We start from the raw sequence: 12,839 nt of genomic DNA, 5'->3' as shown, positions 1-12,839 counted from the left end.
AGCAGTTATTTGGCAAATTGGGTTTCTTGGTACAACGTTTCTTGGTTCTCAAAGTTGTACTTTTTTTCAGAAAAAGAAATGGGTCTCTGATGAAGTTAGCAAAGTTACCTTTTAATACTGTGGTAAGAGAGCCCAGCAAGACAGATTTAGCAAAGGGAAGGAGACAACTGAAAGACATTAACTACAAAGCAGCAACATATGTAAAGCTTGTATTTGGGCAGCGCATTCTAATTCAGGTGGGCAGGAGGGAAGAATATAATCAGTTCTGGCAGCCATGCTGTACCTGTCCCATCTGAGGCCTCGGTGTAGTTAAAGTTTCAGGAGTTGCTTCATATTGCATTGCTTCTATCTAGTTGGCATGATAATAAACACAAAACAGTTCACAGCTGTGATTTATGCCAATGCCTACATGTTTAACACTGCTTTGCTGTCTTATTTTCAAACTGGTCACGTAACAGCAATGGCTCAGGCTCCTGGAAAACAGCTAACCCCAGCTGTGTGTCACCTGTGGGCAGGAATTTTCACAGAGAATTCTGGTATTACTGGGCTTAACAGAAGGGACATCACTTGGTTTGACAGGTAGTGGCCATAGGCATGCAGCAACTCTTGGATCAGCCTTGCTGAGCTCTTCCTCTACCACACAGCCATTGTTCTGATAGTATCCATTAGCAGTCCTGTGACAGAAATCAACAGGAGTGAAAGAAAGAAAACTGGTGCCAAGAATCTCAGGAGCACTGTAAAGGGTGGGGAAGCAGCTGACAAAAAAACATGGGGGAAAAGTCTTAGGACATGAACAGATCTGTTGGAAAGCAGAGAGGAGAGCAAGAGTGGCTTGGGAAGAGTATTTAGAATCCAGTTTTACCTCCAACTTGGGAAGCACGATTCTCTGAGCACTGTAAAAATATTCCATCTACAATATTTCTGCACATTTGTTTACTCTACCAGATGGGACAATCTGCATCCAAACAGCACAAATCCACAGGAAGATGAGTACAAACTCTATGTTATTAGAATTCTTGCCTCAAAAGAATAATTAAGCTTATCCCTTTCATAAAATAGATTTTCTAATACTTAGGTGCTTCATTTTCTAGAAGCAGCATTTCTTTTAGCCTTCTACACAAATCCAATATCTAATATGCTATACAAAGATAAGCACATATATTTTGTTTGGTGTATTTATTGATGATAAAAACTTTGGAGTGCCTTGGATTTCATGAACCAGCTTTCACCCAAAAACACATCAGTAGTGTAGCCAAGAGGTTAAAGAAAACTGGCTCTAAAAGAGTCCTGCTATCAACAATCCCATCTATCCTAAAGTTTTTTTAATGCAGCATCTATTTTGACAGAAATTGCTTGAAATACAGCTTGAAAACTCTTTTATATAGAATTTAACATTTGCCTGTTAGAAACAAGAGAAGTTCATTACCAAACGTTATACCTCGTCAGCTTTTTAAGATCCAACAATTTCTGTTCTACTCCTAACACTTCTGTCTGTGGGACAGAAGACCAAGATGAAAATCAGCATTCAGGAAAAAAAGACCTGTTCTTGGAGCTATAATCTTGATATATCTGTAAGTTATCTTTAAGTTGATATTGAAATCGATGAAAATGCAGGCACCGTATTTAATCAGATCCACGGCGATTCAAGATTTAATGCACATATGTGAGTCATGCCACTACACAAGCAGTAATTCCTAGCCAGCAATAGGAGTAATTCAAAGAGAATCCATGGACATGGTCTGAAGCACTAATTTCGACAACTGGCTGATGTATGGCATTTTTATTAATTACTTCATATTTTAGGCTGATTTTACCTGACTTACATGTAGGATTCTTAATGAAAGTAAAGCTCTGTCTAGGGGGTGAATCCTTACTGTGATTTTCTCAAGGAGACGTGAGGTTTATAACAACATTTAGAGATAAGCTTAGCTAGTGAATACAAAAGTCTAGTTGGGTATTCCTTTGTTTTTCAAGTTAATCAGTTTTTGTTGCTCATGTTTATTCTGTATTGCAAAATAAATGCACTGTACTGCTGCAAAGAGATGTTTAACATGACTTTTTTCAAGCATGACACACATACACAAGTTTACATGGTGACAACTGATGACAAAATAGATCTCATCGTCTACAAAAACAAAGTCTGGATTTTTGAAAAACCTTTATAAAAGGTGAAACAACCACTGCATTTATTTTTTTTTAAAGCCACTCTGGTGACAACAATAGATAATAGGTCTTATCTTAGTTGGCAAATCTTTGATTATTATAAAAAGCAACTGGAGAGACCTACCCATAAGGAGATATGTTTTCTCTTTAGTTATTCTTTATAAAAATATCAGCCTGCTGGGTAATGAATCTGAACACATCATGTTCAGAACAAACAGCTCTGAAAGGTGAGACCAATATTCATGCTCTTTCAATCATCCGCTAGCTCCCAAGTCATCAGTTCTGACACAGCTGACAGTTCTGATGTCTGTCAGGCAAGCACCTACGTGGTGTTAGAGGCCAACCAGCTAAAATCATTTCAGAGAGATCACAGAAAAGTACTCCAACGGTAAAAACTACTGGTTGGAATGGAACTCTAACAAAGAGGTTTCCATTATGCAGAACCTGCACTGTTTGTGTCCCCACTTACCTAACAAGCAAGGTAAACAATGCTTGCAAATGCTTACACATTTAAAAGAGAAACACTATCATCCTGTGTTGATTACTTCTAGCCCAGAAAATACTGCTTGGAGTGGAGTGGAACGTTTCAGCATTGTGGAGTCACTGAAAAAAAATACAAAGTAACTTGATTGAAAAAGATCTTCTGAGAAAGTTCCAGATCTTCTCCCAAGAATCAGTCCAGTCCAGAAGCATAGTTCACATAACATCGAAATTCATTAGCTAGATTTCGAGAGTGTTTTGGAATAAACTTGCATATCTTCACACCAAGATGCTTTGCTGCCTGTTCCTCCATGATTGCACCTAGCAAAAATAATGGGTAGTTGGTGAGAAAACAGTAACAATATCAGAAGGTTTGGACTTTTTATTAACTCCTCCCAATTGCCTGCCTCTTTTTTCTCTAGGGAACAGACTAACAGCTGCACCGTCACTTTGTCTCTTCAACAGCTGAAGTTTTGGGCTATTTAAGCATGAAAGAATGGAAGAACATCCTCAAAGTTTCTTGAAAATAGGGAGAGGGGTAAGATCAGTGCCCCTTTCACAGAAAAGAGAAATGTAAACTCCATCTTTCTGCTACGTGGCAGAGAAATTTCATGGTGGGGAGCATGGGAAATGCAAACAGATTACACATACTATTTTATTTAAATAAACCACAGTGTGATATTTATGGCTCCACGCTGAGAAATCGTTTCCTTGAAGAGTATTTGTCAAATCGTGTAAACTGAAGGCCCACTTACCCTTTTTAGGGAAAAAAATAAATATCTCAGAACTAGTTTTATGCATGACTGTCTTTTACAATTAAACAAAGAAGTAGACTCTATGTCCACGTGTTATTTAATTTTTCTCTGTTTTGCCTACTTGGTTGACTGCCCAGAATTGTACATACAGAGGGTTTTTGTCCTTTGGTTTTTGTTTTGCAAAAGTTTCTTGAATGTCTTCAGATGTCTTATTGTAAGGCTACAGCTTTCAGCCGAGGCAGATGCTCGTAGCTTCTTAAAGCTACTGAGTGCATCTTCATGAAGAAGGCTCTGCAAATGCACTCAGTAAGTCTTCCAGTTTCACTGCTGTAATCACCGATTTTTAATTCCTCCTCCTGCATTTCAATGCCCAATTTGATTGGTTATTTGAACCAATGGCAGAATTTTCCAGTGCTCGTTCACACTGCAATTGCTATATTTACCAGCGAGGAGCAGCTGATACGGAAAAGAAAAAGAAAAAAGTTGTCTTTTTCTCATTTTTCTTTTGAAGACTTAGCTGAAACCATCCCACTTCACCAGGCAAAGGCCATGCTAACCTACTTGTCTTTCTATTTAGTTTACCTTAGATTTTGCTAAATTCAGCAGCTGAAAACTTGCAGCTACAGACATGCTTAGGAAATCAGAATTTCAACAGTAAGTCGCACCTCTGTTTGTCACAGCCAGAATTTCAGTCATTTCAATTTTAGAAAACATCTCTTTTACAAGAAAAAAATATTTTGGAGCTTTGCAGGGTGATCTCAACAGTTCTTCAATAATTCAGTAAAACTCATAACTCAGTAAGAAAAAGGTACAGATTTTAACCGTTAAAACACACGTATCTTCAATGAAAAATAATGCAGAACTAGAGCAGTACAAGCTTACCCTCTTCTGGACATAAATTCTTCCCAGAATTACCTATAGATTAGTATTACTGAGTTGGGACTCTTCTCACTTGAATACGTCTGCCTTTAGAGACAGAAGAAGAGCAGCTTACTGGAGATCTACATATTTTTATTAAGTATACCTGTGCAAAGCAGAATCTTTCCCTTTGTTAAGTATTTGATGGTCTCTGCAGTTTTTTGAAGACACTCCTCGGACAGATAGGGTGGATCTGCTACTACAATGTCAAAACTGTGCGGCAGGAGATGTTCAGGTAAGTTCAAAGGGTTGTTGTAATCATAGAAGATAAATTCTTCTCCATACACAGAAAACCTTCTGTCATACTCCAGGATACACACGGAGAAATCTGTGCCATCCTGTTCTTTCAGCTTCTGGTACACACTGGGTGCACTGACACAGGCTATCCTGAAAAAGACACATAAAATATTAAAATGTTGAGTTCAAAAGGCAACAAAAATAATTACAACAAAGAAAATTCTGTAAGTTCTCAGAGCTGCTGTGGGAAAACATCTTAAACATTTGCCCCAGGTAATCTGAAAACTCATTTTCAGATGAAAATCCTTGAAGAACTAAGAGGGAAAAGTTTTTCCATCTGTTCTGCAGAAATGTATGAAAATAGAAAAAAGAAATCAGAAGTCATTAATGTGCTCTGGAGCTCATTGTATTTCTTAGGGGGAAAAAAAAGAAAAAAAGATCCACAGTAAACTTCTATTACTGGCAAAGGTTGCCCAGAGAGGTGGTGGACGCCACGTTCCTGGAGACATTCAAGGTCAGGTTGGACAGGGCTCTGAGCTCCTGATGGTTCACGGCAGGGGTTGGATCAGAAGGCCTTTAAAGGTCCCTTCCAACTCTATGGATTCTATGATTCTGTCCGGCAGAGCCTACAACATTCACTGCAATTCAGAACAAGTTCAATAGGAACTACTGATTAAGAAATGGCAAGGCATTTCTGCAACAACTCCAGCAAAGGAAGACAAGGTACAAAAAGTAATGAATTACACTGCATTCTCTCTCTGCACAAATGGAACAATTACAGAAGAGACACACTAAACCTACAAGGTAGCTATTAAGTCCTACCTGCCACCTTTTCCTGCTGCCACAATCGCTTCACTAGCCAGGCACGATGCAGTCTCTTCACTGTACCAAAACTGGCTCAGTTGCTGAGAAAAATAATGCACAATTATAAGCAACACCGTATCTTCTGATTGTGAACAATTGGTTTGAGGGTCCTATTTGAAAAAAACCCAAATCCATTGCAACTTCTTGGTTCAGAAACTACAAAGGTGATATGTTCTAAAGAAGCTTTTTACTTCTGAAAAACAAGAACAAACAGCAGGCAGCTTGCACTGTGTGTTTTCTAAACCACTTACCTACGGTAGCAGGAGAACCAATCATTGGCAGGGTTAGTTCAAACCCAATATGCAGAAGTGCAAAATAAACACATGCTTAAATTGAGTTAGTTCAATGGAAAAGGAAAAAAAAAAAAAAAAAAAACTTGAAAAATGACAATGTAGAAGGAAATAAAGGATAAAAGTACCAAATGAGGTCAGAAACAGAAGGAGTAAAAAAACAAACTCAGAGACGAAAGTCAGATAAAAAAATGCAGCAAGGCATCCACCCATCCACCCACACAACTAAAAAAATAAACACAAGCAGAAATACATGTGGAAGGAAAGCACATTCCTTCTTGTTACACTGTGTTGTTTCAAACCCAGAGAACAATCTTCACTGCCCTCACACACCAGGCTGGAGTTCAGTCTCCAGAGGGCACAGATGATTCTGTTGGAACTTTATTCCCGTTCTTCACGTAATTGAATTGACTTAAAGTGAATAACCCTACAGTGTTAACATCCACAAACAGCCTGGCCGCTCTAGGAACACCTCGAGTGTTCGCCTTTTTATTATCTAGCCACAAAAGAAAGCTTGGTGAAACCAACGTGCCTCATTCGCTGCAGGTTAGTTTCTTACCCAGTCTTCTTCTATGGAGCCAACAGAATATTGATTAAACCCTTGGGAGGTCTTCATGCCCTCTCTCTGCTGCTGTTCCAAATAGAACTCCTGGAGGGCAGCCAATGTATGGGATGAAAGCTGGGGAACGTCATCATCATCATCATCCATTTTCCTAGACATTGCCCAGAGGGAAAAAAAAATATATATATATTAACCCTTTTCAATGGTGGAAGCTTTTAATAACAGCCTGCTTTCCCAAGGCAAAAAAACAACATTCCTGACACCACGGGCTCAGTCTGACAGCTAACTAGGAAAGCCTCCTACAGGGCACAGCATGCTCCCTTTGCTTAGCAGCTTTAAATCAGTCAGAGGCAGAATGCAAAGAGTGTGTCTCCAGAGAGAATACAGGAGCTGTCTTTTCTGCACAACACAGAAGTGGCTTGTATTTTTATAGGGATGTTGTCATGACACTTTGCATACCCTGCATCCAAACACTGATTTTGTATCAGCTTGCTGAAAAAAAAACCCAAAAGCTTTAATGGATGTTGCAAATCCTTTGGAATATTTACCCCCCCTCCTAGACATAAGGATAGCTACCAATCATTTCTTGCCATGTTGTAAAGTCACAATTTTGACTCCAAATGAATAAACCAGTGTTCGAGGATCACCCGGCTTCACCTCCCACACGGTAACAAGACTCCTCTGTACGCTACAAACCTGAAGCAGACGAGATGCTCGAGAGGATGCTTTGATGAGCTAACACTGCACGACTTGTGTGCCCAACACAGACAGAGCTCATGTCAGAAGGACGAGGTACAAACGACCAAGCAGAGCCACTGCCAGACATCTGACAGCCGGGTGCCTCCGCCGTGCCGCTCAGCGCCCCGCGGGCAGGAGCTGAGCACTGCTGCCTCCTGTCCTTCCCAGCAGAGGCACCGCCACCTCGTGGAGCGACGGTGACAAGCAGAAACCAATCGGCCTGCGAAACTCGAGTTCATTCTCTTAAGAAACGAATTTCCTCTGCACTCGGGCCGCGAACTCATACGTGCAATGACTTCAACAGAACTCAAAGCAGATGTGCCCCTTCCTTTGGGCAGGAGCCGTGCACGTCAGAGGTCCCGCAGCAACGCGTGCCACCTGAACCACAGCTAACTTCCAGGGAGAAGTACGCTTCACCTGAACTACAGCTGCTTCACATTTCTTCCATCGTTGGCTCACAATGCTCACAGCCTTCTCGCTTTGCTCTTCCCCCCGCGCTGTGTGCTCCTGCAGAGCTTTCAGGACATTTCCTAGAACTCCGTCTCTCACTGCTTGCTGAAACACTCCACAGCTCACCTCCACACTACAGCAACTGCCGTGCTGTTGTGGCGGCACAGGGCACAGCACAGGGGTGCTGCGACACAGAGCCCATCGCCCGCCTCCTGCAGGGATGGATGGGTGGATGGAGGGATGCTGGAGCCAGCCACCTCGAACGACACAACACTTCCTTCTGTTTCTTCTTCTTGACACCACAGATTGCCAACACGCATCGTGGCCCTGTACAAGAACATTTTTTGTTGGGACAGGCGTTGCAAATTACTTTTCATCTCACACCTTCTCTTTAATTAAGTGTGTCACCCATGCAGAAATCTGGTTTGCTGTTATTCCTAAAGCAAGCACACATCTATGCTCTGATGCTAGGAAGCTGAAACAGATGCAAACTTGCAATTCTTAAGTCATAAGCTGAAGTTTTGATTTTATGCTCAATGAGCCCATCTGGGCCTTTGCAAAGACTTGATCAATACACATGAAATGAAATCCTCCTCGACAGAAGCTAAGACCTGTTGTTTTGGTGGAAGGGCAGGCATACAAGTAGAGGCATCTTTTTTCTACTTCTATTTTTTAGCAATCTTCCCTTTGGTTTGCGTAGTAATGCTTCAGGAACCAAGCAGCAATTAACTGTGAGGCTGCAAGGAAAGGTAACTCGGAACACATGGCAGAAATATCATGAGGTCCATCTATTTGGAACACTTCCAAAACTTGAAACACTTTTCTGAAGCATAGAATCACAGAATGGCCTGGGTTGAAAAGGACCACAATAATCATTTTAGTTTCAACCCCCCTGCTGTGTGCAGGGTCGCCAACCACCAGGCCAGGCTGCCCAGAGCCACATCCAGCCTGGATGAATGAACGTACATTGTCTACACTGACTGACTGAATTAGGCCATCAGCATGAAGATGTTTTTATGCACATGAACTGCATTATAAAACTATTACAGTAAGCGAGTTTATGAGAACAAGACTTGTAAATTCCTTTGGCTTCAAGTGATCAGGAGGCACTACTACTTGAAACCCTCCACAGCCGTCCCACACATTGCTGCTCTCAAGTCCAAAAACAGCCCTGAAAGTTGAGGAAGGATGGCACGAAGCAGAGGAACCCACAGTGCCTCTAAGCACGATCAACAGGAATACAACGTTTAAAGCAATGTGTCAAGTCTGATTTACTGTTATGTGAATGCTGCTGGCCTCCAAAGGGGCAGCTTGACCCACTGACTGAGCAGAGGGAGTGCACCACAACACCACACACTGCACCCCACAGCTTGCAGGACAGGGGAAGGTGCCTGCAGAGCCCTGTCCATGCACAGCTGAGCCCCTGCCAGCTGCTGAGCTGTTTGGGTGGATGCACCCCTTCTGTGTGAAAATTCCTCTAAAAAAAATAACAACAAAAAAGAGGTAATAATGCCAAGTGGAAATAGCAGCACAGAAGACTCCACTGCCTCATCTACAGAGCAATACTGTACAATTTAACGCTGGTTTCCAGCTCTCATGTATGAAAACTCTAATTTTACACAGCTAAGCCCTAGAGACAAAATAAAGTCAGAAGGAACACTGTGGAAAAATTAACTCACTCAAAAATTCCTAAGGGGTTTCATAGTGTTTCTGTGCCCCAGTACATTTGGTCCATCCATAGTTAGGAACATACAGACATCTGGAAACCAGCACTCTGTGAGATACAGCGCAGCTCCTGTGCACAGATGTGCTTGTGCTCCTACAGCAGAAGCTTGGGAACTCACACTCACCCAGCTAGGTTAGGCTCCATGTCCATGCATCACTGCTTACCCCACAACTACAAAAGATGCAGTCAGATCCTTCCAGAGCCACAGCACCACTCAGGAGGGATGTTCAGGAGGCAGCACAAGGTGGGACACATCCTTATGAAGCTACCTCAAAAATTCTCTTAAAGCAGGCAGCTGCTCCTCCAGAACTTTTAGCTCCAGACTGCACCACAGCTGACTAACTACCACTTTTCTGCCAGAGGAAGTTCAACCCAACTCGTGGCTGCAGGTCAGGCTTCCCTATCATCTGTGTAATGCAGAAATACTGTATGATGCATGCAGAGCAGAGGTGGCTGCTCTGCCAGTTTCCAGTACTCACCCTTTATGGTACCCTGAAGAAGTAATCTCATTGCAATAAATGTCCCTTAACTAAAGGGAGGAAGGAAAGACTACTGGAAGGCCAAGGAATATTAATGCCACTGGGAACTGGTGCTGTTAACCTTTGTGAGGGGAGGAAGGATGCTGTTAGCTCCTGCAGTCTCTTACCAAGAATATAAAATGTACACTCGCAACTTCAGAAAAGACTATTCTAGTATAGCACAGATCTAAGACCAGTGTGCAACTGAATAAAACATAGCAGTATTTTTCCCAAGCCACCCAAGCATTTGAGGCACAGAGCCTGTCACTGATGACATATGAAACATGTGCCAAGAAAACCTGGGCAGTGATACAGCATCAGGAGAGGTGGCTGGAGGTGAACAAGTCTCCATCAGGGGACAGAAGTTACTCCAGAGCTGGACACGTGCCTTGCTACCTGAAAAACAAGGGGCTCTGTTCATGCTCCAGCCGCTGAATGCAAGGATCCAAGGCCCAGGTCTCCACTAGCGGCAGGCAGCCAAGCAGGCCCGCAGGGCAGCAGGCTTCTCTGAGCGGTCCTGTTCCAAACAGAAATCACCTTGACACAGAAAGGACCTTTCCTCTGAAGTGTTCAGATCTTTAAATCTGAAATGCAATTTAGTGAAAGCTCAGCTTTTGCTCAAGGATCTGACAAGTTACCTAAGCACTGCCAAATGTACAAAAATGCCAAATTTCACAAGAGGGGCTGACAGGACAAAGCGTATTAAATACAGCAGCCAAAGTAACCTAACACAACAATCCTCCTAGCATGGTGCAGCCAGAAGAAACTGAGAGATGCTAAGCCATATGTGCATCTGTTTCATAGGGTCTTCCCAAGGTGAAACAAAACTCCCCATACATCTGGGATGTTTGTCAAGCAGCTGCAAGGCTTTGGGGCCCAGTAGCATCAAACAGCCACTGAGGGGGATCCCAGGAGGGGAGACATCAGAAAAGAAGGCCTGACAAACCTGCATACAAAACAGAACTGGGAAGGAAGGAGGGACAAGAAGGTGATGTGAACCTGGGGCATTCACAATCCAAAAACAGCTCCATTTTGGGATCTCTGGAAAACTTTCATTAACATCCACAGCAAGAGGTTCAAAAGAGAAGCTTCACTAGTTCAGACAAGGGTTGATACTGACAGTTCTTGAAGTATCTTGAAGACAGCCAGAACCAGCTGTCCTGGAAAGAGTGAGATTAAGGCAAGTAAGCAGAGGTGACACCCACTCTGCCTTCGCCTGGTCTATAATCTTTCTCCATGAAGGGGACTTCTGGCTGAAGTGATTTATTGTGAATGCAGTTCTCTAACAGACCCTTGCCCAGTATCCTTAAATACACATAAAGTGATCTATAATATCCCACAGCAGCAAGTTCCACATTATGAAACCCCACCTCTTCTTGCAGTGAACATGGCTACCGGATCCACTAGATGCAGGCACTTCTCGCATGGGAAGGAACTGATGTGTGACCCCACCTCATACAGCCCCACCACTCTACAGCCGTGCGTGGGCTGCTCCCCCCACAGCTCCTGCCTCCTGTCCCTCAGCAGAGCTTTCCAGTATTCACTAACCCTCATTCACCTCTTCTCACACACCCCTGTCTGTGATGGAGGAACTGCAGCTGTATGCTGCACTTAAGATAAAGGTGATCATTCACTTATACTGTGGTTTCAAGATGTTCTCTGCCACATTCCCTCTCTTTCCCTTAATAATTCCAACATTTGCTGACTAATATGTTTTTCATAGAATCATAGAATAGCTCAGCTTAGAAAAGACCATAAAGATCACCAAGTCCAACCACAACCTAGCCAAACTACCCTAACAACCCTCTGCTAAATCATGAGCACTACATCCAAATGGATTTTAAACGCATCCAGGGATGGTGACTCAACCACCTCCCTGGGGAGCCTATTCCAGTGCTTAACAACCCTTTCTGTAAAGAAGTTTTTCCTGATATCCAACCTAAACTTACCCTGGCACAACTTGAGGCCATTTCCTCTCGTCCTGTCATCTGTCACCAGTGAGAAGAGACCAGCCCCGCTCTTGCTGTAAGCATTTTTCTTGGTATTGGTACTGGAAGAGAGCAATAAGGTCTCCCCTCAGCCTCCTTTTCCCCAGCCTAACAGCCCCAGTTCCTTCAGTCTCTCCTCGCAGGCCATATTCTCCAAGCCCTTCACAAGCCTTGCTGCCCTTCTTTGGATCTGCTCCAGCACCTCCATGTCCTTTCTGTACTGAGGTGCCCAAAACTGAACACAGTACTCGAGGTGAGGCCTCACCACTGCTGCTCACCACACCATTCCTGATACAAGCCAGGATGCCATTGGCCTTCTTGCCCCCCTGGGCACACTGCTGGCTCACATTCAGCCGACTGTCCATCAGAACACCAAGGTCCCTTTCCATCAGACAGCTTTCTCGCCACTCCTCCCCAAGCCTGTAGGATTGCCTGGGGTTGTGACCAAACAGCCGTGCAGAGCCGTGTCCCACACCCACGTGCTGAGGCTGCAACGGGGCGGGCGGCCTGCAGAGCGCGGCCGGGCGGGACAGCCGCGCTGGAGAAGCGCAGGGGATCGCTCCGTACGTACGACCTCCGTCCTGCACCGCCCGCCCCCTCCTCGCCTCGCATTAACGTGCCGGGCGCGGGCAGCCGCTCCCACGCCGTCCCACGGCCTCGCAGCGCCCCACGGCCCGCACATGTCCTCGGGCACCGCGGGAGGAACGCCGGCCCGGCCCCGGCCCCCGCCCGCTCTCATGGTGGACGAGAGGCGGGCGGACGCGCACACCGGCGGATCGCAGCACTCGCCGCCCCGCTGCCACTCACCGGCCGACAGATCCCTCCGCGCACCCCGGCTCACCCCTCCCCAGCGCCGCGCGCGGCCGTGTGGGCCGAGGGGCGCGCGCCCCCTACCGGGCTACGCTGGCGGAGGGCGGTGCCTGGCGCTGCTCTGCCCGCCCCTTCCCGCCCTTTCTGACATGAGGCCCCGCATGCCGCCCAGGCGGTGTGCCGGAAGTAGGAGAGCGCGGCCTGAAGCTGGCGGAGGGACTGCCTTGCTCTGCAGGCGCACTCGTAGCCCTTCTTCCCGCAACTCCGGTGCTCCAAGAGGCTTTAAAGCAGCCTCACCTCGACTGAACTATTTACAGCTTAAAGATGAGCCGCATTAAAC

At 44.7% G+C, this 12,839-nt stretch overlaps 1 protein-coding gene across 4 annotated transcripts; it reads right to left on the bottom strand.

Moving 5' to 3' along the window:
* Positions 1-1,765: 1,765 nt before the first annotated feature.
* On the bottom strand, positions 1,766-12,626 carry EEF1AKMT1 (EEF1A lysine methyltransferase 1). Of its 4 annotated transcripts, none has more exons than XM_085216194.1 (5): positions 12,497-12,626; positions 6,267-6,420; positions 5,376-5,458; positions 4,423-4,703; positions 1,766-2,964 (listed from the first exon to the last, which is right to left on the bottom strand). In XM_085216194.1, exons 2-5 carry the CDS (start codon positions 6,414-6,416, stop codon positions 2,837-2,839), a joined length of 642 nt encoding a protein of 213 aa, XP_085072320.1. In that variant the 5' UTR covers positions 6,417-6,420; positions 12,497-12,626; the 3' UTR covers positions 1,766-2,836. The 4 variants fall into 4 exon arrangements, with proteins under 4 accessions (XP_085072320.1, XP_085072319.1, XP_085072321.1 ...); XM_085216193.1 differs by lacking the exon at positions 12,497-12,626 and adding an exon at positions 12,310-12,467; XM_085216195.1 differs by lacking the exon at positions 12,497-12,626 and adding an exon at positions 11,651-11,751.
* Between the last annotated feature and the right edge of the window lie 213 nt (positions 12,627-12,839).

The sequence above is a fragment of the Meleagris gallopavo genome, chromosome 1 (assembly GCF_905368555.1).
Source record: "Meleagris gallopavo chromosome 1, MGAL_WU_HG_1.1, whole genome shotgun sequence".
NCBI classification, from domain to species: Eukaryota; Metazoa; Chordata; class Aves; order Galliformes; family Phasianidae; genus Meleagris; species Meleagris gallopavo.
This window is presented reverse-complemented; position numbering and strand designations above follow the sequence as displayed.

Excerpts from the sequence above, each read along its gene's own strand:
- EEF1AKMT1 (XM_085216193.1), bottom strand. The coding sequence starts at position 12,428 with ATGAGAGCGGGCGGGGGCCGGGGCCGGGCCGGCGTTCCTCCCGCGGTG. Across the intron at positions 5,459-6,266 it reads GCTCCATAGAAGAAGACTGG|CAACTGAGCCAGTTTTGGTA; the intron begins GTAAGAAACTAA and ends TATTTTTCTCAG. Across the intron at positions 2,965-4,422 it reads AAAGATTCTGCTTTGCACAG|GTGCAATCATGGAGGAACAG; the intron begins GTATACTTAATA and ends TATTTTTGCTAG.